This window comes from Anabrus simplex, chromosome 1 (assembly GCF_040414725.1).
Source record: "Anabrus simplex isolate iqAnaSimp1 chromosome 1, ASM4041472v1, whole genome shotgun sequence".
In the NCBI taxonomy this organism is placed as follows: Eukaryota; Metazoa; Arthropoda; class Insecta; order Orthoptera; family Tettigoniidae; genus Anabrus; species Anabrus simplex.
In genome coordinates this window covers 1,556,049,035-1,556,074,494 of record NC_090265.1, presented here as the reverse complement: position 1 = coordinate 1,556,074,494, position 25,460 = coordinate 1,556,049,035, and the positions used below count along the sequence as shown (strand labels likewise).

Genomic DNA, 25,460 nt, shown 5'->3' with positions numbered 1-25,460 from the left:
AATAAAGCCTTAGATGTGGGAGAATTCGCAATGTAGCACGTGTTGAAAACTGAAATGTGTAAGAAACTAAATGTAAGTTTTGAAACATAGAGAACATTCTATTAATGAGTGGAAGTTTAACAACGCTTACCCCAAGTGTTGACCAAGAGGTGACTAGCCTTGTTAGTTGTTTGAGACGATCTGGCAGTTGTTATTCTCCTGCTACATGTTTGTAGGGGTGTGTCAGTGAATGCGGAGAATGAGTCAGGAGATGGGAGGTAGGCGGAGCATTGAGGACATTAGGAGTAGGCGGAAGGGATGTGGCGTAATTCGGTGACTTGGGAGTGGCTACTATTATGTTAGAGAAATTGCTGATGTGTTTCTAATTAAATATTTTCATGAAATTATTTGTATTTATGTTGAAGTCTGTGAGTAATTTAGGAATTTGTTCAATTAATGGGCTATTTGTGTCAAGAACATCGTTTAGATTACTGTTAATGTTATCAGGCTGGTCTAGAAAAATATAAGCGTTTTCAAACTCGGTCATCAGTTTACTCTTGTTGACGTGTTTGATAATATGAAGTTCTTGTTCAATGGTCATAAAGTTATGGCCGGTATCCTTCATATGATTGCTCATAGCGGAATATTTTCTATGTTTTGAAGCATTGTAATGTTCCAAATATCTAGTTTTGAAACTGCGTCCAGTTTGTCCTATGTCCGTAAAGTTTCATTGGGCGCATTTGGGTCTATAAATTCCGGAATTTGAAAATTTATTGTTAATTGAATTTATGGTATTGGAGTTGAAAAATACATTACGATTTGTGTTACGAGTTCAGCTTAAATCTTTAATGTAACCAAATTCTTTCTGTTAGCATTAGAAAGTGGGGTTTTTAGAGCCCTGTGAATTAAACTGTAAAAAGTCGCCTGCTTATGAGAATGTGGGTGCAAAGAATAATTCTTTATAGTCAACGGAGTGGACAAAGGTTTCCTGTAAATTTGGAATATAAATTTATTATTAGCCCTTGTTAAATTTAAATCCAAGAAATTCAAAGAATTATTAGATTTGTCTTCTTTAGTGAATTTGATATTTTTGTCAAGGTCATTGAGGTACTTTGTCACTGTTATTCTGATGTTAGTCGATGATAACGAATGTGTCGTCTACAAATCTCAGCCACACTTGAAGACCATTGATTCTGTTAATTATCTTATTCGTTTCTAGGTTGTCCATGAAAATATTGACAAGAATACCCAAAATTGGGTCGCCCATTGCGAGGCCCTTTTGAGGGTAGATTTTGTCGTTAAAAGTGAAAAAGTTATTGTTTAGAATAAATTTTAGTGGATTGATGAATTCTTCTGTTTCGAATTTACTTAAGGTATTCTGTTAGGAAAGATTAGTTTTAATGGTGTTGATAGTTTTGTTTATAGGTATATTTGAATACATATTGATAATATCATATGAAACCATTATATGATTGTGTTGTAATTTAAATTTAGAGAGTTTTTTGTAAAAATCAATAGAATTTTTGACATATGCAAGGTTATTAAATTTAAACTGTTTACTCAAGAAACTGTGTAAGAATTTAGAGACATTGTAGGTGGGGCTGTTTCTGCAGTTTGTGATAGGGTGTACGGGTACTTCGTTTTTATGAATTTATGGTAAGTCTTTGGCTGTTGGAAGCTTAGGATTCATTAGAATAAGCTTGTGGCATTCGTGTTCTTGTAAAAGAAAGGACGAATTTTCCAATAAATGCTTTAAATCTCATTGGATTTTAGGGATTGGGTCTTTATTTATTATGGTATATGTATTAGCAGAAAAGAAATCTTCAGTTTTTTTGATGTAGTCATCTTTATTAAGCAACACGGTTGTGGAACCTTTGTCTGCTTTCATAACAATTATAATATTCTTAATTTTACTCTTTATCTCGTGTATCTGTTTCTCGAGAATCGGATCGGACTTGGATCTTAGTTCGTTTGCTAAAGAAGGGAGTTTCTTTTTTATTTCGTATTTGACATCATTTTGTTTATCAACGGGAAGTTTTGAAATATTGGACTCAATTTCGGCAATTGTGGTGATTCATTCAATTGACATTTGGTAAATTCAGATATCCTGCTACAATCACATTCCTTCCCATGTCGTTTCCCACATAGCTGATTATCTTATCAAATAATTCTGATTCAGCGACAGTGCTACCCTTTCCCTGTCTGCACACTCCAAAGACCTCAAGTTGCCTATTATCTTATGCACGCCTCTAGTATCCAGGTAGGTGTACATACTATCTACAGTTATTCACAAAGTATGTAGAGTTATTTAGTTAAGATGTCGACTTCAAATAAGTCATTAACAGTTAAGACATTGACATTCTCATTCCACTTTTGTTGATGGTGTTAAAGGGGTTCATAGTTGAACATGCAATCCTTTTGGCATACGTTTCTATATAAGAATGTTATTGCACGCAATAACTGGTTGTGATATACTACCAAGCTTACGTGTAGTTACTGGGACGTCGCACAGCTCGGAACACACGAGAATCGGTCTCGAGAGCGTTGCCCATCACCCCTGCTGAAAGAATTGAAGCAAAGTCGGGCATTTTAGATTACATGTTCCACTCATGTATAATGTGGATTACATATGTAGCAAAGCACATCTTCCCCGTCTCAGGTTCGAATAATAAGCGCCTCTAGTATCCAGGTAGGTTGAAATTCAATTGGCCTAATCCTAATAATACGGGCGATTTAATCACCACAATTGCCGAAATTGAGTCCAGTATTTCAAAACTTCCCGTTGATAAACAAAATGATGTCAAATACAAAATTTAAAAAAAAAACTCCCTTCTTTAGCAAACGAACTAAGATCCAAGTCCGATTCGATTCTCGAGAAACAGATACACGAGATAAAGAAAATAATATTATCGTTACAAAAGCAGACAAGGGTTCCACAACCGTGTTGCTTAATAAAGATGACTACATCAAAAAAAACTGAAGATTTCTTTTCTGGTACTACATATACCATAATAAATAAAGACCCAATCCCTAAAATCCAACAAGGTTTAAAGAATTTATTGAAAAATTCGTCCTTTCTTTTACAACACGAATGCCACAAGTTTATTCTAATGAATCTTAAGCTTCCAACCGCCAAAGCCTTACCAAAAATTCATAAAAAGGAAGTACCCGTACGCCCTTTTATAAACTGCAGAAACAGCCCCACCTACAATGTCTCTAAATTCTTACACAGTTTATTGAGTAAACAGTTTAAATTTAATAACCTTACCTATGTCAAAAATTCCACTGATTTTTGCGAAAAGCTCTCTAAATTTAAATTACAACACAATCATGTAATGGTTTCATATGACATTGTCAATATGTATTCGAATATACCTATAAACAAAACTATCAACATCATTAAAACTAATCTTTCAAAACAGAATAACTTAAGTAAATTCAAAATAGAAGAATTCATCAATCTACTGAAATTTATTCTAAACATTAACTTTTTCACTTTTAACGACAAAATCTACCATCATAAGGGCCTCCCAATGGGCGACTCAATTTCAAGCATTCTTGCCAATATTTTCATGGACAGCCTAGAAACGAATAAGATAATCAACGGAATCATTGGTCTTCAACTGTGGCTGAGATTTGTAGACGACACATTCGTTCTCATCGACAAACATCAGAATAACAGTGACAAAGTACCTCGATGACATTGATATTAATGTCAAATTCACTTAAGAAGACAAATCTAATAATTCTCTGAATTTCTTGGATTTAAATTTTATCAATCAATGTTGATCTGCATTTAGGGCAGTCGCCCACGTGGCAGATTCCCTATCTGTTGCTTTCCTAGCCTTTTCCTAAATGATTTCAAAGAAATTGGAAATTTATTGAACATCTCCCTTGGTAAGTTATTCCAATCCCTAACTCCCCTTCCTATAAACGAACATTTTCCCCAGTTTGTCCTCTTGAAATCCAACTTTATCTTCATATTGTGATCTTTCCTACTTTTATAAACGCCATTCAAACTTACTCATCTACTAATGTCATTCCACGCCATCTCTCCGCTGACAGCTCGGAACATACCACTTAATACCAATATAAATGGTCCGTTATTGGACATTATAAATTTTCCAGCTATCTCATTCCTGGCTGCCAGCGTTTTGCCCCCGTGTGCTAGGCTGGGCTCATCAGTTGGTACCTAGCACACCTACCAAGACGCTGGATAGTGCATACCGTGGAGGCCACTGCATAGGCTAATTGTGGCCACCGGCAGTGCCAATGCACTATGAGAGACATTGTCTCATTATCAAAACTTGATGCCTGCTCAGATGATGTAGATGTTGATTCCCATAGGGAATCAGAAATAGTTGTTCCGAATGAGTAAATTTATAATACCAATATAAATGGTCCGTTATTGGACATTATAAATTTTCCAGCTAACTCATTCCTGGCTGCCAGCGTTTCACCCCCGTGTGCTAGGCTGGGCTCATCAGTTGGTACCTAGCACACCTACCAAGACGCTGGATAGTGCATACCGTGGAGGCCACTGCGTAGGCTAATTGTAGCCACCGGCAGTGCCAATGCACTATGAGAGACATTGTCTCATTATCAAAAATTGATGCCTGCTTGGCCATCAGATGATGTAGATGTTGATTCCCATAGGGAATCAGAAATAGTTGTTCCGAATGAGTAAATTTATAATACCAATATAAATGGTCCGTTATTGGACATTATAAATTTTCCAGCTAACTCATTCCTGGCTGCCAGCTTTTCGCCCCCGTCTGCTAGGCTGGGCTCATCACTTGGTACCTAGCACACCTACCAAGACGCTGGATAGTGCATACCGTGGAGGCCACTGCGTAGGCTAATTGTAGCCACCGGCAGTGCCAATGCACTATGAGAGACATTGTCTCATTATCAAAAATTGATGCCTGCTTGGCCATCAGATGATGTAGATGTTGATTCCCATAGGGAATCAGAAATAGTTGTTCCGAATGAGTAAATGGGAATCAACATCTACATCATCTGATGGCCAAGCAGGCATCAATTTTTGATAATGAGACAATGTGTCTCATAGTGCATTGGCACTGCCGGTGGCTACAATTAACCTACGCAGTGGCCTCCACGGTATGCACTATCCAGCGTCTTGGTAGGTGTGCTAGGTACCAACTGATGAGCCCAGCCTAGCACACGGGGGCGAAACGCTGGCAGCCAGGAATGAGTTAGCTGGAAAATTTATAATGTCCAATAACGAACCATTTATATTGGTATTATAAATTTACTCATTCGGAACAACTATTTCTGATTCCCTATGGGAATCAACATCTACATACCACTTAGTCGAGCAGCACTTCTTCTTTCTCTCAGTTCTTCCCAACCCAAACATTGAAACATTTTTGTAACGCTACTCTTTTGTCGGAAATCACCCAGAACAAATCGAGCTGCTTTTCTTTGGATTTTTTCCAGTTCTTGAATCAGGTAATCCTGGTGAGGGTCCCATACACTGGCAACATACTCTAGTTGGGGGTCTTACCAGAGACTTATATGCCCTCTCCTTTACATCCTTACTACAACCCCTAAACACCCTCATAACCATGTGCAGAGATCTGTACCCTTTATTTACAATCCCATTTATGTGATTACCCCAATGAAGATCTTTACTTATATTAACACCTAGATACTTACAATGATCCCCAAAAGGAACTTTCACCCCATCAACGCAGTAATTAAAACTGAGAGGACTTTTCCTATTTGTGATACTCACAACCTTACTTTTAACCCCGTTTATCAACATACCATTGCCTGCTGTCCATCTCACAACATTTTCGAGGTCACGTTACAGTTGCTCACAATCTTGTAACTTATTCATCACTCTATAGAGAATAACATCATCCGCAAAAAGCCTTACCTCCGATTCCACTCCTTTACTCATATCATTTATATATATAAGAAAACATAAAGGTCCGATAATACTGCCTTGAGGAATTCCCCTCTTAATTATTACAGGGTCAGATAAAGCTTCACCTAATCTAATTCTCTGAGATCTATTTTCTAGAAATATAGCAACCCATTCAGTCACTCTTTTGTCTAGTCCAATTGCACTCGTTTTTGCCAGTAGTCTCGCATGATCCACCCTATCAAATGCTTTAGACAGGTCAATCGCGATACAATCCATTTGACCTCCAATATCCAAGATATCTGCTATATCTTGCTGGAATCCTACAAGTTGAGCTTCAGTGGAATAACCTTTCCTAAAACCGAATTGCCTTCTATCGAACCAGTTTTTAATTTCACAAACATGTCTAATATAATCAGAAAGAATGCCTTCCCAAAGCTTATATACAATGCATGTCAAACTTACTGGCCTGTAATTTTCAGCTTTATGTCTATCACCCTATCCTTTATACACAGGGGTTACAATAGCAACTGTCCATTCATCTGGTATAGCTCCTCCGACCAAACAATAACCAAATAAGTACTTCAGATATGGTACAATATCCCTACCCATTGTCTTTAGTATATCCCCAGAAATCTGATCAATTCCAGCCGCTTTTCTACTTTTCAACTTTTGTATCTTATTGTAAATGTCATTGTTATCATACGTAAATTTTATTACTTCTTTGGCCTTAGTCTCCTCCTCTATCTGGACATTATCCTTGTAACCAACAATCTTTACATACTGCTGACTGAATACTTCTGCCTTTTGAAGATCCTCACATACACACTCCCCTTGTTCATTAATTATTAATGGAATGTCCTTCTTGAACCTGTTTCTGCCTTAAAATACCTATACATACCCTTCATTTTTCACTAAAATTTGTATGACTGCCAATTATGCTTGCTATCATGTTATCCTTAGCTGCCTTCTTTGCTAGATTCAATTTTCTAGTAAGTTCCTTCAATTTCTCCTTACTTCCACAGCCATTTCTAACTCTATATCTTTCCATTCTGCACCTCCTTCTTAGTCTCTTTATTTCTCTATTATAATAAGGTGGGTCTTTACCATTCCTTACCACCCTTAAAGGTACAAACCTGTTTCCGCATTCCTCAACAATTTCTTTAAACCCATCCCAGAGTCTGTTTACATTTTTATTTACCATTTTCCACCGATCATAGTTACTTTTTAGAAACTGCCTCATGCCTGCTTTATCAGCCATATGGTACTGCCTAACAGTCCTACTTTTAAGACCTTCCTTTCTATCACATTTATGTTTAACTACCACAAAAACAGCTTCATGATCACTAATACCATCTATTACTTCAGTTTTCCTATAGAGCTCATCTGGTTTTATCAGCACGACATCCAGGATATTTTTCCCTCTGCTTGGTTCCTTAACTTTCTGAATCAGCTGTCCTTCCCATATTAACTTATTTGCCATTTGTTGGTCATGCTTCCTGTCGTTCGCATTTCCTTCCGAATTGACATCTCGCAAATTCAGATCTCCCGCTACAATCACATTTCTTTCCATGTCGTTTCCCACATAGCTGACTATCCTATCAAATAATTCCGAATCCGCGTCAGTGGTACCCTTTCCCGATCTTTACACTCCAAATATATCAAGTTGCCTATTATCTTTAGAAATGAGCCTTAACACCTAGAATTTCATGTGTCTCATCTTTAACTTTTTCATAGCTTACAAATTCTTCTTTCACCAGAATGAACACTCCCCGTCCCACCATTCCTATCCTATCTCTACGATACACACTCCAGTGCCGTGAGAAAATTTCTGCATCTTTTATATCATTTCTCAGCCATGATTCAACTCCTATTACAATATCTGGTAAATATATATCTATTAAATTACTTAATTCTATTCCTTTCTTTACAATACTTCTACAGTTCAACACTAACAATTTTATGTCATCCCTACTTGATTTCCAGTTCCCTGTTCCCTTATCACCGCTCCCTAGGCCATCCCGTTTCCCTGAATGTACCTCCCTATTACCTTTCCAAACAAATTTCCTAACTTATACGTACCACTGCGGTTTAAATGAAGGCCATCCGAGCACAGATCGCTATCTCCTACCCACCCTTTAGGATCTAGAAATTTCACTCCCAGTTTCCCACATACCCACTCCATAGTCTCATTTAAATCCCCAATCACCCTCCAGTCAGTATCCCTCCTACACAGTATTCCACTAATAACAATCTCTGCTTTCTTAAACTTCACCCGTGCTGCATTTACCAGATCCCACACATCTCCAACTATGTTGGTACTTATATCAGCTTGCCTTACGTTGTTGGTACCAACGTGAAACACTACCACCTTCTCCTTCCCCTCCTCCCTCTCTTCTACTTTCCTCAACATCTGCCTCAGCCTAATTCCTGGATAACACTCTACCCTGGATCCCTTTTCTCCACACACTTTCCCCACGTGTCTAACGATGGAATCCCCCTTGACCAGAGCCTCAACCCTACCTAACTCATTTGATCCCCTCCCCTCCTGGTCAGCCCTATCTTTTCTGATAGCTGCAGAAGCTACTTCCTCCTCCCTTTTCTCCTTCCCATGACCCTGTTCCACCTGTCTTTTCCTATCCTCTACTCTACATTTCCCTTTCGTACCTTTTCCCTTCCACCTACTTCCACACATCTCAGCAACAGTTCCCTGTCCCTCATCTTCCCTCTGTTGTTCTACCTGGAGTGACTCGTACCGATTTCGCACAGACACCTGTCCTGAATTCTGATTCTGAATAGAGCCCTTAGCCTGCAATCTCCTTCCCCTTAGAACATTAGACCACCTGTCTTCTACAACTCCTCCCTTTTCTTCCCCTCCCTCTTGTACAGCTAATGTAACCTGTTCATTGTTTGAGGGAGTCCTATCTTCCTTCCTGTCTTCTGTGGAATCCCAATTTTCTCCCTCAAACTTTCCAACTCCTCCCTCATACCTCTCAATGCCTCGCCACACCCACAGTTCGTACACTCGCGCTCCTTAGCCATTCTTTACTGGGGGGGGAATGAAATTAAAAATAAAATAACTTATTTGCAAAAAATAAATGAACAGATGGATATATTGGCTGAGATAGTACACAACAATAAGGTAATTAATATACGACTACACTACAATACTACTTAGTCGTGCTCTATTTTTTTTAAATCCTACAACCCCTAACAGGATAAAAACTGCTGTTAATTACTGAATATCGAAAGTAATACACAAGAACTACACAATTCCAAACTCCAATTAAGCCTATCCTAATTACAACAACAGTATTTTAGTAAGTGTTTCTACGGATACCTCTACTACACCAGTATTACACAAATATTTTACAATAATAAAATAAGCACACTAAATTCTAATACTATATTACTCGTATACTACTGTACAGTGCACTACAGTAATTTTAAACTACTTACAGATGTATCCTAATTACGATACCGGTACCGTATGTCACTACTAAGCACAACAGAAATGAAATATGCAAGAACTACTGTACTCAAAGATTACCAACGAAGCTAAATGCTTAGACAAATTATTATTAGTATTACATTCTAATAGATACACACGAAAGATAACACACGAATATAGCAGGCAAGATACGGCGCTATCTAAATGTACTGTATCTATACTACGATGTATCTACACTACACTGCGTTTGGTTAAATGCTTAAGTATCGAAAGGATTGTCATACACGAAGAAAAACACGAATAAAACTGGCAAGATACTATCTAATATATTATACCTTATCTTCCCTACAATTCTACTGAAATGTGGTTAACTTATGTGATTATTACAGCTGGTGGATTACTATTATTTTCCCTACTCCACGGGACGGAGAATAAAAGTGTCCTTAATTAGGCCTACTGAAAAATACAAGGTTGTCTACAATAATTTCTCAAATATTTCTATCAAAACTACTACTCCAGGGACTTGAACTGTACTGGGATATATGAACTTCATTATTATTAGCTAACCGCTCATAAATACTGAAAGATCGAGGGCTAAGGATAAATTTATATTCCAAATTTACAGGAAACCTTCGTCCACTCCGTTGACTATAAAGAATGATTCTTTGCATCCACATTCTCATAAGCAGGCGACCTTTTACAGTTTAATTCACAGGGCTCTAAAATTCCCACTTTCTAATGTTAACAGAAAGAAAGAATTTGGTTACATTAAAGATTTTGCTAACTCAACGGCTACAAACCAGATATGGTCAATAAAATTATAGGTAAAATCAAACTAAAAAAGCTGCTTCAAAATTCACTCCCGAAAAAACCAGTTTTGCTGCTTTTACCTTTACTAACCTGGCCATATACAGTATAACCAATCCGCTAAAGAAATATGAAGTCAAAATCGCGTATATAACTCGTAACACTAATCGTAATATATTTTTTAACTCCAATACCGTAAATTCAATACACAATAAATTTTCAAATCCTGGAATTTATATACTCAAATGTGCCCAATGAAACTTTACGGACATAGGACAAACCGGATGCAGTTTCAAAACTAGATGTTTGGAACATTACAATGCTTCAAAACATAGAAAACATTCCCTATGAGCAATAACTTTACCACGATTGAACAAGACCTTCATATTATAATACATGTCAACAAGAGTAAACTGATGACCGAGTTAGAAAATGCTTATATTTTTCTAAACCAGCATTATAACATTAATAGTAATCTAAACGATGTTCATGACACAAATAGCCTATTAATTGAACAAATCCCGAAATTACTCACAGCCTTCAACATAAATACAAATAATTTCATGAAAATATTTAATTATAAACACGTCAGCAATTTCCCTAATGCAATAGTAGCCACTCCAGAGTCACCGATTGGCGCCACACCCCCTCCACCTTCTCCTAATGTCCTCAATGCTCTGCCTACCTCCCATCTCCTGACTCTTTCTCCGCCTTCACAGACACACCCCTACAATACACGTAGCAGTAGAATAACAACTGCCAGATCGTCTCAAACAACCAACAAGGCTAGTCAGCTTTTGGTCAACTCTAGGGGTAAGCGTTGTTAAACTTCCACTCATTAATAGAATGTTCTCTATGTTTCAAAACTTACATTTAGTTTCTTACACATTTCAGTTTTCAACACGTGCTACATTGTGAATTCTCCCACATCTAAGGCTTTATTGAACACCCTATTTGTTGAATCTACGCTAGACAGCTCACGACTACAATCTATTACAATGATTATTCTGGAAGGAGATACAACACTTCTATACCGATGCTTCAAGCTCCTTTTGAACTTATCGCGCAACCACTTGGAGTTAACAACTCTACTGTAATTCTACATACCTGATACTCAATCAACAACGTTCGAAGATTTATTTTTCAATATTTTAATTAATCCACGCTTTATTAATAAAAAATAATCTGTACAACACAAATGTATGTCAGATCATTATGACTGTCTCGTTCTACAAATAACCAACTTGCACTTTTTTAGACAAACACTAGTATTCATTCCATGTACATATAATACTATAACAAGTTCATTTTTGAATTTTTTGTTGCATTTAAGCATCGCTTTCTCCACAACTAGATTTTTATGAGTGTTTTATCTTGTATTAAAGCATCTATTATACTTCAATTAGGAACCCAGTTCAGGGCCCTGACTTAGCTTTAGATTAAGTATGGCTGAAGATGCTTACGAAGCCTAAGCAAAACATGTCCCATTTTAACATATGTGTAATATTTGTATCTTAAACTTAAAGACTGTAAAGTATTGGAATGGTGGTTTTTTAATAAATTTGTTTGAAACTTTTACATTCTGTACTCCAATACGGCTATCGTAATGAGACTCATAACATGTAATTAGTTCAGGTATGTCCCATATTTAGTATTCACGTATAAATAATGAAATACATATATATGTAGGCCAAATTGAGTTGTTAATGTATTGAATTATAATGAATTAGTACATGTTCTGCCATCAGTGATGTGTCATAACACGTCGCGATTTGCTGCCAAATTTCTCCTGATTTTTTAGTTTCGAAAGTTGGCTTGTCTGATATTATAATTTGCCTAAAATGTGTCATTTACCACCACCTCTTCTGAGATTCACACTACTGTTGACCACCTTTGAAGATTGGCATCTCTGCTTATGAATTTTTTGTAATATTTGCTATCTTCAGAATATAGGTGGAAGTTGTTAAAAGAATAATTACCTCTTTTAAGAATCTTTACACTTTCATTTTGGGAATCATAATTTGCTGTATTCAGACTAATTAGTGTATTTGATCTCTGTGCCCTCAGCATATGAGAACCTAATTTTGGCAGATGTACCCTATTTTAGAGCTGTGCATTTGTTTATCATTTTTACTTTTCCTATAGTTCTTACTCTCCTTTATGAAAATGCCTCTGACTTATCACCTTGGTCGCTACATAGGACAAACTAATCTGAATTTAGCAAATGCATAACATTTGCCAGTATTGTCAGTCTGTCAATGAGGACATACAAAATTTTGATTACTGTCGAGAAAACAACTTTCTACTTTATGAACTTTCTTGCTGGCATTCAATGTACTGATTAAACCACAGCCTGGGATATAAACTTCATGGTTTTGATCTATATTGAATTGTGATCACAATAATAATTAAACTTATGTCGTAATGGTCCACCTTTTCAATGCTATATTATGCAATGTTTAAATTAAATTTCTAATCTAGGAAGTAGTTTTGGCCTTGGTTGGCTATCATCAGCATGTATGTAAAACTGTACACACACATCCAATAACTAAAACAAATGTACAAACACGTACAAATTACATTAAAAAGTGTTAAAAACATCTGGGATGAACTATGTGCACAACAACGTGTGAAATATGACAAAATTAAAATCACACTCTAAAATTGTTTGTTCAGTCTAGTCTAGTAATTTCTAAAATTGTTAGAGCTGTAACTACTACTACTACTACTACTACTACTACTACTACTACTACTACTACTACTACTTTATATCACTTTCTCCTTTGGCCTCTGGAGAAACTATATCCTCCTAGCTAGGTGTACCTTGTTTCGAATTTAGGTTTAAAAAATACTTTAGGTATTAACTTTAAAAATATTTGTGTATTTCTGTAGGTTCATTGGTATAATACTTACAAAGGCAGATTATCATAAGGAATAGTACCATAACTTCCGCCAAAATTTCTCCGGTATTTCGTATAGATGTCCGTCCAAACTATCGCGAAGGAAAAAATTTACTACATTAAAAAACACGATACGCCTGTAAACTTCCATTTAAAAAGTAGTTAAAGAGATTACACGGTAATAGTTAACAGTCGTTGTATTGTTATTGATTATTGTCGCTCCTCATATTCAAATATTACATTGTTGGCTACAGTCGTGAACAAAGGGAGTAGTGTAGTCAAGTTAAAATAAATAAAAATCAGCTGACCTTGTATTCCAATCATTTGTACTTCTGAGTAGGTAGTTAAAGAACCCGTAATTTATATTTCGCTCCCTCGATCTTTCAGTATCTATGAACGGTTAGCTAATAATAATAATAATAAAGTTCATATGTCCCAGTAATTGCAGTTCAAGTCCCTGGAGTAGTAGGAGTAGTTCTGATAGAAATATTTGAGAAATTATTGTAGACAACCTCGTATTTTTCAGTAGGCCTAATTAAGGACACTTTTATTCTCCGTCCCGTGGAGTAATCCACCAGCTGTAATAATCACATAACTTAACCACATTTCAGTAGAATTGTAGTGGAGATAAGGTATAATATATTAGATAGTATCTTGCCAGTTATATTCATGTTTTTCTTCGTGTACGGCAATTCTTTTGATACTTAAGCACTTAACCAAACGCAGTGTAGTGTAGTGTAGTGTAGTGTAGATACATTCCCTCAAACTCCCTCGAACAATGTACAGGTTACAGTAGGTGTACAAGAGGGAGGGGAAGGAAAGGGAGGAGTTGTAGAAGACAGGTGGTCTAATGTTCTAAGGGGAAGGAGATTGCAGGCTAAGGGCTCTATTCAGGATCAGAATTCAGGACAGGTGTCTGTGCGAAATCGGTACGAGTCACTCCAGGTAGAGCCCGCCTCTGTAGCGTAACGGTTAGTGTAATTAGCTGCCGTCCTCGTGGGCCCGGGTTCGATTCCCAGTACTGCAGGAAATTTAAGAATGGCAGGAGGGCTGGTATGTGGTTGAAATGGTACATGCAGCTCACCTCCGATGGAGGTGTGCCTGAAAAGAGCTGCGCCACCTCGGGATGAGGACACGAGTTTACTTTACTCCAGGTAGAACAACAGAGGGAAGATGAGGGACAGGGAACTGTTGCTGAGATGTGTGGAGGTAGGAGGAAGGGAAAAGGTAGGAAAGGAAAATGTAGAGTAGAGGATAGGAAAAGACAGGTGGAACAGGGTCATGGGAAGGAGAAAAGGGAGGAGGAAGTAGCTTCTGCAGCTATCAGGAAAATAGGGCTGACCAGGAGGGGAGGGGATCAAATGAGGTGGGTAGGGTTGAGGCTCTGGTCATGGGGGATTCCATCGTTAGACACGTGGGAAAAGTGTGTGGAGGAAAGGGTACCAGGGTAGAGTGTTATCCAGGAATTAGGTTGAGGCAGATGTTGAGGAAAGTAGAAGAGAGGGAGGAGGGGAAGGAGAAGGTGGTAGTGTTTCATGTTGGTACCAACAATGTAAGGCAAGCTGATATAAGTACCAACATAGTTGGAGATGTGTGGGATCTGGTAAATGCAGCACGGGTGAAGTTTAAGAAAGCAGAGATTGTTATTAGTGGAATACTGTGTAGAAGGGATACTGACTGGAGGGTGATTGGGGATTTAAATGAGACTATGGAGTGGGTATGTGGGAAACTGGGAGTGAAATTTCTAGATCCTAATGGGTGGGTAGGAGATAGGGATCTGCACTCAGATGGCCTTCATTTAAACCGCAGTGGTACGTATAAGTTAGGAAATTTGTTTGGAAGGGTAATAGGGAGGTACATTCAGGGAAACGGGATGGCCTAGGGAGCGGTGATAAGGGAACAGGGAACTGGAAATCAAGTAGGGATGACATAAAATTGTTAGTGTTGAACTGTAGAAGTATTGTAAGGAAAGGAATAGAATTAAGTAATTTAATAGATATATATTTACCAGATATTGTAATAGGAGTTGAATCATGGCTGGGAAATGATATAATGGATGCAGAAATTTTCTCACGGCACTGGAGTGTGTATCGTAGAGATAGGATAGGAATGGTGGGAGGGGGAGTGTTCATTCTGGTGAAAGAAGAATTTGTAAGCTACGAAAAAGTTAAAGATGAGAGACATGAAATTCTAGGTGTAAGGCTCATTTCTAAAGATACTAGGCAACTGGATATATTTGGAGTGTAAAAATCGGGAAAGGGTAGCACTGACGCGGATTCGGAATTATTTGTTAGGATAGTCAGCTATGTGGGAAACGACATGGAAAGAAATGTGATTGTAGCGGGAGATCTGAATTTGCGAGATGTCAATTCGGAAGGAAATGCGAACGACAGGAAGCATGACCAACAAATGGCAAATAAGTTAATATGGGAAGGACAGCTGATTCAGAAAGTGATGGAACCAACCAGAGGGAAAAATATCCTGGATGTGGTGCTGATAAAACCAGATGAGCTCTATAGGAAAACTGAAGTAATAGATGGTATTAGTGATCATGAAGCTGTTTTTGTGGTAGTTAAACATAAATGTGATAGAAAGGAAGGTCTTAAAAGTAGGACTGTTAGGCAGTACCATATGGCTGATAAAACAGGCATGAGGCAGTTTCTAAAAAGTAGCTATGATCGGTGGAAAACGGTAAATAAAAATGTAAACAGACTCTGGGATGGGTTTAAAGAAATTGTTGAGGAATGCGAAAACAGGTTTGTACCATTAAGGGTGGTAAGGAATGTTAAAGACCCACCTTATTATAATAGAGAAATAAGGAGACTAAGAAGGAGGTGCAGACTGGAAAGAAATAGAGTTAGAAATGGCTGTGGAAGTAAGGAGAAATTGAAGGAACTTACTAGAAAATTGAATCTAGCAAAGAAGGCAGCTAAGGATAACATGATGGCAAGCATAATTGGCAGTCATATGAATTTTAGTGAAAAATGGAAGGGTATGTATAGGTATTTTAAGGCAGAAACAGGTTCAAGAAGGACATTCCAGGAATAATTAATGAACAAGGGGAGTGTGTATGTGATGATCTTCAAAAGGCAGAAGTATTCAGTCAGCAGTATGTAAAGATTGTTGGTTACAAGGATGATGTCGAGATAGAGGAGGAGACTAAGGCCAAAGAAGTAATAAAATTTACGTATGATAACAATGACATTTACAATAAGATACAAAAGTTGAAAAGTAGAAAAGCGGCTGGAATTGATCAGATTTCTGGGGATATACTAAAGACAATGGGTTGGGATATTGTACCATATCTGAAGTACTTATTTGATTATTGTTTGGTCGGAGGAGCTATACCAGATGAATAGAGAGTTGCTATTGTAGCCCCTGTGTATAAAGGAAAGGGTGATAGACATAAAGCTGAAAATTACAGGCCAGTCAGTTTGACATGCATTGTATGTAAGCTTTGGGAAGGCGTTCTTTCTGATTATATTAGACATGTTTGTGAAATTAATAACTGGTTCGATAGAAGGCAGTTCGGTTTTAGGAAAGGTTATTCCGCTGAAGCTCAACTTGTAGGATTCCAGCAAGATATAGCAGATATCCTGGATTCAGGAGACCAAATAGACTGTATCGCGATTGACCTGTCTAAAGCATTTGATAGGGTGGATCATGGGAGACTACTGGCAAAAATGAGTCCAATTGGACTAGACAAAAGAGTGACTGAATGGGTTGCTATATTTCTAGAAAATAGATCTCAGAGAATTAGAGTAGGTGAGGCTTTATCTGACCCTGTAATAATTAAGAGGGGAATTCCTCAAGGCAGTATTATCGGACCTTTATGTTTTCTTATATATATAAATGATATGAGTAAAAGTGTGGAATCTGAGGTAAGGCTTTTTGCGGATGATGTTATTCTCTATAGAGTGATGAATAAGTTACAAGATTGTGAGCAACTGCAACGTGACCTCGAAAATGTTGTGAGATGGACAGCAGGCAATGGTATGTTGATAAACGGGGTTAAAAGTCAGGTTGTGTGTTTCACAAATAGGAAAAGTCCTCTCAGTTTTAATTACTGCTTTGATGGGGTGAAAGTTCCTTTTGGGGATCATTGTAAGTATCTAGGTGTTAATATAAGTAAAGATCTTCATTGGGGTAATCACATAAATGGGATTGTAAATAAAGGGTACAGATCTCTGCACATGGTTATGAGGGTGTTTAGGGGTTGTAGTAAGGATGTAAAGGAGAGGGCATATAAGTCTCTGGTAGGACCCCAACTAGAGTATGGTTCCAGTGTATGGGACCCTCACCAGGATTACCTGATTCAAGAACTGGAAAAAATCCAAAGAAAAGCAGCTCGATTTGTTCTGGGTGATTTCCGACAAAAGAGTAGCGTTACAAAAATGTTTCAATGTTTGGGTTGGGAAGAATTGAGAGGAAGAAGAAGAGCTGCTCGACTAAGTGGTATGTGACATAGATGTTGATTCCCATAGGGAATCTGAAATATTTGTCCTGAATGAGTAAATTTATAATACCAATATAAATGCTCCGTTATTGGACATTATAAATTTTCCACCTAACTCATTCTTGGTTGCCAGCGTTTCGCCCTCGTGTGCTAAGGTGGGCTCATCAGTTGGTATCTAGCACACCTATCAATACGCTGGCTAGTGCATACCGTGGAGGCCACTGCGTAGGCTAACTGGAGCCACCGGCAGTGCCTATGCACTAAGAGACTTTGTCTCATTATCAAAAATTGATGCCTGCTTGGCCATCAGATGACATAGATGTTGATTCCCATAGGGAATCTGAAATATTTGTCCTGAATGAGTAAATTTATAATACCAATATAAATGGTCCGTTATTGGACATTATAATTTTTCCAGCCAACTCATTCTTGGTTGCCAGCGTTTCGCCCTCGTGTGCTAGGTGGGGCTCATCACTTGGTACCTAGCACACCTACCAATACGCTGGCTAGTGCATACCGTGGAGGCCACTGCGTAGGCTAACTGGAGCCACCGGCGGTGGCAATGCACTAAGAGACTGTCTCTCCAAGCTGTGAGCGGAGAGATGGCGTGGAATGACATTAGTAGAGGAATAAGTTTGAATGGCGTTTATAGAAGTAGGAAAGATCGCAATATGAAGATAAGGTTAGAATTCAAGGGGACAAACTGGGGCAAATGTTCGTTTATAGGAAGGGGAGTTAGGGATTGGAATAACTTACCAAGGGAGATGTTCAATAAATTTCCAATTTCTTTGAAATCGTTTAGGAGAAGGCTAGGAAAGCAACAGATAGGAAATCTGCCACCTGGGCGACTGTCCTAAATGCAGATCAGTATTGATTGATTGATTGATTGATTGATTGATTGATTGATTGATTGATTGATTGATCTTTGTATGTCAGTTTATTTTTTAAGGCTATGTTTTATATGTGAGAACTGGCCATATGATTTATAGATCATCAGTTTCAGCTGAGGGACCTTCATTGAAATAAACTGCCCAAAGCAAAATATTCTTTGTTACCGAGATCAGTTTCTTAGTTTCAGTGCAGACATTATTCGGGGAGGTTGCTGTAGAACCACAGTACCTGAAGCTGTTCACTCTTTTAATCACATAGCCATTTATGCTGAAAGTTGCTGGCATATTCAGGGAGTAGTCTAACCATGTAAATAATAGATGTATAAATTCAGAAGTGATTAGACAAAAATCTGTTCTGTTACTATGCAGCATAAGAGCCTAGCCCATCTATTTTATTTTTTTGTGATAATTTTGTTAGTGTACTATGCATAACTTCTAATTTCTTTCTCCCTTTCTTCTTCTCTCTTATGCAGACCATAACATCTATCAGAGTGAATGTCTGTGCTCTCAAAGTAAGGAAATTCTTGTCACTACACTTGCGGGCATGACATGTCAGTGTGCATTGTCCTGCATTACTGTAGTGTGAAATTAACACCAATAAATGAAGCGGAAGGCACAACATACTCCAGAAGGTTTTCCTCCATCTACCAATGTGCTGTAAATCTCCCATACTCCACGAAGACCAATTCCATCCTCACAGTCATATTGATTCTTGACTACGTCAGAGAACCATTCTGAAAAGGTCCTGGGTAAGAATGTGCATGGTGAAGTACCTTTCACCAGCCCTTCTCCAGACCCTACTACTATTCTCTGGTGATGGGGGACCAAATCATGACTGATCAGTGAACATCACTTGCACCCATTATTGTAGTGTCCTGCCGCAATGTTCCCTTGCGAAACTCAGTAGAGCTGTGTGATGGTATCTGGTGAGTTCTGGGCCTTTAGCAGGTCTTCTGGATTGAAGATTGGCTTCTTCAATTCTTCTTCGGTCAGTCCTGTCACTAACATTGACCCCACAAAGTTAGTGGAGTCCATTTCATATTTCAATGGTGGTAGTGTGATGGCTGCGAAGAACTTAAAGCCGCAAGAAGTGATCATCTCTTGTAGTGTTGCTCTTCTCGGGCCTGATCCTGGTCTCTTTGAATAGCGTCCAGTTTCCCTCTACCTGGAATTTGTAGAAGGTGTAGTTCTCAACACTTCTGCAACATGATGCATGCTGTGACCATCTTCCACCAAAGCAACACTTTTTGCAGCATTTTCAGGACTTAACGGTGTGTTTACTTCAGAAAACCAATTGCAATAATGACAGAAAAACATGTAATTGATAGAGGTACAAAATTACATTACTACAATAAGTGCTTGAAGAGCGTGGGAACATTATTGCATCACATTGAGAGGTGTGTTTTTCCAAATTGTTCAAGAAAAGGAATCAAGGCTGTTGCAGTAAATAATCCCCACTTCATTCTGCCTCTGTGGATCGGTAGTAGTGTGTTGGCCTCCAGATCCCAAGATAGAGAGTTCAAACCTGGCAAAGGTAGGCAGATTTTTGAAGTTACATATAGTTTTTTCTTATAAAAAATCCCCCCCCTCTCTATTCAATACATTCTTTTTGCAATGCATATATTTACATTACATTAATTCGCTTGGAACTAGTTTCGGCCCTACTTGGAGTCATCATCAGCCATAATCAAATAAATACACATTTTAGTCAAAATATCCTAAAACAATATGTATTTCTATTAATGAACAGCGTAAAACCAATAATGTGAATTGTATGAACAATTATAATATTTGCCATGATGAGTAGTTGAATTGGACCAAGTGCTATGGTTCTGGGTATGTTACATATGTTAAAATATTGTTCTGTAGCAATAAATGTACACATTAGGATAAAAGTAAAAGAAGAAGCAAGGTCATCTCCGCACAGGCCATGAAGGCCCTTGAAGGGGTGGAAGGTAAAGGCTTCCACTTGATGGGGTAGAGTGGTTAGCTCTACGCCCAGCTGCTTTTGCCTCCAGGAATTAACCTGGTAGCCAGCGTATTGGTAGGTGTGCTAGGTACCAACTGATGAGCCCACCCTAGCACACGAGGGCGAAACGCTAGCAACCAAGAATGAGCTAGCTGGAAAATTTTTAATGTCCAATAACGGACCATTTATATTGGTATTATAAATTTACTCATTCAGGACAAATATTTCAAATTCCCTATGGGAATCAACATCTATATCTACTGCGCTGTAAGCGCTGAGCGAGCCATCCAGTTGATTATTGCAGTACCCGCTCAGCGAATCTTCCGTTTACTTGAAGTGTTGTTTATTATAATAGTGCGGTGACTATTTGTCGAAATGCCTTCCTGTAGTGTGTACAGCTGTAACAACACAATGAGTAGAAACCAAAAGTGTAGAGAGAAAGAAATACATTTCCATAGGTTTCCAAATCGAAGTAAGTTGCCTCGAAGGTTTAGCAGTTGGGTACAATTTTGCAAGAGGAAACACTTTTCTCCCGGTAAGGGAGCTACTGTGTGCTCAGTGCATTTCAAAAATACAGACTATGATGAAACGCAACTTTTGAAAATGAAGGTGATGCCTACGGAAAGGCTGCAAGGTCCGAAATTGAAGCCAGGGTCTGTTCCTTCAATAAGATGTCTGGCGTCGACGGATGGAGATACTTCTCAGGCAGGAATGCTAATTCATATGGAAGCCGCTTCACAAAATACACTGTGGGAGTACTTGTCAGAAACTAAAAAGAGCAGGACGGAAAGGTATGAGGCTAAAAGACGAAGGGTGTTTGTTGACACAGTATTAAACGGAAGTGATAACAATAATGATGTACACGACGTTCAGAATGATATGAGAGAAAATATTTCACCAGACAGACACGAATGTAGTGTAGAAATACAGTATGAGTTAGGAAGTGAAATAGCTAGAAACTACTTCGACGTTGCAACTTCCGGTACAGCCTTGAACAGTGACGTAATGGGAGAACAGTTGAATGACAGTTTCTATGAACCAGATGAAAGTGACAGTGAAAGTTATATTAGTGATACTGATAACGAACACACTCAGGACGATGTACATATTACTGGTTCATATTTCTTTGTAGTGGGGACAAGTTTGCTCACACTCTTTGAAATTTGTTACATTTGTAAAAGTAAAGTGAAAAACATTTCACATTACACTAAAGGGACTGTGTTGTGCATAAAATCACTTTGCGATTGTGGTAATAAAGTCCGTTGATATTCTCAACCTATGGAAGGAAAGATACCGGAAGCAAATGTCCTAATATCATCAGCATTATTGTTGTCAGGCATTCTGTTTGAACCTTTTCGGTCATTCTGAAAGTTACATGTAACTAATCTCATGATTAGACCCGTATTGAAATTTGCTATAAATGCTTACAATATAGAGATTATTTTAATCCACCTATTCAATACAAATTGGTTTTGTGTTGCTGGGGACATGTTTCGCTTTATTTACAAGCATCTTCAGCCTACATAATTGTCTCAAGGTCAAGACCTGTCATATTTGGATTGTTTTTACAAATGTTTTTTGCTTGAGTATAAATCCATGTTTAGTAATAATATGTAAAAAAACATAGAAATTATGTACACATTAAAAGTATGACAATATGAATTACAATGTTGAATTGAAGTAACCCTTAATTCTAAAATACGTTCACGTCTAAAACATAGCAACTACAATTTAAAAAGGTGGTTAAAATTGTTTGCACAATTACAATGTTGAATTGTAGTAACCCTTAATTCTAAAATACATTGACGTCCAAAACATAGTAACTAAAATTTGAAAATTTGGCTAAAATTGTTTTCACAATGCTGTGGTTGATTGAATCAACTGTAATATGGCTTTAAATTTGAGTCATAAATATAAACTGAAGGTTAAAATATAGGAGCCAATTTTTCTAAAATCTATTGATTACTGGAACACAGTAACTTCCGATATTGAGAATTTGGTTAATAATTGTGATCTCCAATGCAATTATTTAAAAATAACTATGATTTGACTCCATGTTTAATTTGAGTCGAAATGATATTCTAAAAATTAAAATCTTGGAACCGTTGGAGACCAGCTTCTAGAATTTTCGAGGCTTGCTGCAGTTTGGAGATTTGATCAGTGAAAGTATTAGAATAATCTTGTTTGTTGCGACTTGAATATCCATTGGTAGCAAATTGTATTAATGTAGTTCGTTGTAGTTAAAAGGTGGGAGGGCTTCTATCCAAATCTTGAGTAGCTGTTTATGTTTCTTTCGACATTAGTCACAGTAACGTAAGAAAGACCACAAGACTTTGTAGCAGCAGTCAAAGGGATGCTTCACTCATTCTATTACCTCGAAACATGTCCCCGTAAATTTGTGTTGTAGTATTATGAACTAGCAACACAAAACCAATTTGTATTGAATAGGTGGATTAAAATAATCTCTATTTTGTAAGCATTCTGCAAGTCCATTAACTTACATATGATGTCACGAACTGTATATGATTATTCATAGAGTAACTGGTCCGATAGTGGAGGGTGTTTGGGATCAAGAAAGGACTAATGTTATTGATTGTTTGAAAAGCAGTGTCAAACCCATTTGGTTAGCGGAGATGGCCAGTATGATTCTCCCGGCTTTTCAGCCAAATATTTAGTGTATTCACTAATGGATATAAATACAGGCCGCATAGCTCATTTGGAACTTGTTCAGAGAGTGATGGTGAAAGGTGATCTTGAAAGGGCTGCGTGTGAAATCGCGATGAGGAAGATTGTACAGGAAGAAAATTGTAATGTAAAACTCTTCCTTTCCGATAGACACAAAGGTGTAAGATATTTACTGAGAACGCAGTATCCTGATATTGAACATGAATTTGATGTTTGGCACATATGAAAAAGTCTAATGAGAAAGATGAAAGCTCTCGGTAAAAATCATCCAGAAGTTCAAGCATGGAAGGCCAGTATAAATAATAATTTATGATAGCCAGCACAAACATGTAATGGAAACAGTTCTGTGTTAATTGATAAATTTATGTCAATTTTGCACCACGTAAAACATGAGCATAAGTGGTTAGAAAACCGTGAATGGAAATCCTGTGAGCACGATACATTAACAGAGCAGAAAGAGAGAAGGAAAATGTGGATTAAAGGAAATTCAAGTTCATATGAAGCCTTGAAGAAAATAGTTTTAGACAAATCTTTTTTAAAAGATGTGGAACATATAAAACACAACGAACTATAGTAGAGCCTCACCTGAAGATCAAGCAATGGATCTGTCACTGCCTAAAAACATCGCTCCCATACCTCGACCTTCGAATGACGACCTGATCAAGAAGCACTTCTCAAGATTTCACTAGCAGCAATAAATGAGGTACCGTACTTCATGTCAAAATAATACATTATCTATATTTATCATACAAACAAGCTTAGGAAACTCTTACATAATTCTACTGTTTTAATTTCATTTTTTCATTTACAGCTTGAAGCCCACATAGGTGCCATCGGGTTCCGGAAATGTGTTCCTTTTGGTGTTGACAACACATTATGGTATGACAACTCTGTTCTTTTTACCAATCGCAGTCCATGAATTTACCCACGAAGTGAACTGTTTGTAACAAATAAAACGCCAAGTTCTGTTTGATGGATTTAAAGCTGTCAGTAAATGTTTCTTTGGCATGTTCTTTGTTTTTAAATTCATATTATGCCTTGTCATTGTCAATACTTCACGGTCTAAAATAAGCCTTGTAAACGAGGAATTTCGTGTTATACACATAAATTTCTCAGATTTCACTGCTTTTACATTGTCTAATTCACAACACCATACACTTTCTTCATCCGTATCCATGACGGTACACTCATTACATTTACACCAAATTTGCGTGCCGGCACGGCCTGTAGTGTTTAGCATATCCATGTCAAGATTGCTATCTGAATGGACATCGGTAAACGTCGTTCGTTCTGGCTCATCTACAGCGCAGTGACGTCACGACCAGTTACTACTTCCGCACATAACTTGAGAATGGTTGGACATAGAGGCACCGGATTAACGGCATTGTTATTACATTCCCATAATACATCTTTAGCAATGAATAACGAAATATGTGTTTTTGTGTTGTGTTGTTCTCCTTTAAGTTTATTATATTGCACCTGGTCCAAGGCTTTTGCATATTCATAAAACATAGGCCTACATTTCCACTCTGCAGTAGTCATGGATACTTTCCACAGAAATGAATGCCAATAACTTTTAACAACATTTGGGCTCTTAATGCAATATTTTTCAATCATAAAAAAACTTGAAATACCTAAAAATAAATTTTACTGCCATAAAACAATTCAATTTCTAATTGACCACCGATATTCATTTTCTTTAAGGTTTATTTTGGTTATTCCTTCCTGAATAACTGGATTAGAGATAACCTCAGCTACACTAGAATTGTTGTTATAGGTTCATGAATCATCCCCACTCAACAGTGCTCGACCGTCTTCACGGACAGAAAATTTTTCAGTGATTGAATCTTCAGGGGCCCCCGAGAATGACAGTGATCCACCATCTGAGGAAGGAACAACGTTCGTCCTGGCACCAACACCTGCTCAACTGGGCAGGGCTCCGCTACAAAGGAGGCAGTCGATGGGTAAGATAATATTCCTTTAGCTAATTGTGGTGATGCGTTGTATGGCTTCATCGCTCATAACTATTCCGTTAAAGAATTCATTTTTGGTATATTAAGTGACAGCAGGTGAAACTTCAAAACAGACCACTTCGTATATTTTTTGTTGATTAGTGTGATTATGTTAACCCTTTGGAATCTAATTATATTTCCACTCACATCCCCTGCTGGTCCGATTTAAGGTCAGGAAAATTTGGAAAAAAGAAAGGTACACAGATATTTATTGTTTACAATTAATTAATACTTTCAAAAATTACTATACAAAATTTTATATCGTCATTCATGGCAGGGGGAGCGTTATTGGAGTAGTTTTCGTTGACTTTTCATCCAAGATATGAAGCAAGTGACGAGAAAAGCGCACAATGCAGTGAGAGCAATAGGTGTCATAACAGGTACATAACCTTGAAAAGCAAGTTGTACCATTTACTTTTAA

At 37.7% G+C, this 25,460-nt stretch overlaps 1 protein-coding gene across 1 annotated transcript in view; it reads left to right on the top strand.

The window, feature by feature from the left end:
• cic (Putative transcription factor capicua) overlaps window positions 1-25,460 on the top strand; it is a 519,891-nt gene that overhangs the window by 388,589 nt on the left and 105,842 nt on the right. Inside the window, exon 18 of the mRNA XM_067138869.2 lies at window positions 24,805-24,991. Within this exon, the coding sequence (XP_066994970.2) occupies window positions 24,805-24,991 (187 nt within the window). The remainder of the gene's footprint in view (window positions 1-24,804; window positions 24,992-25,460) is intronic.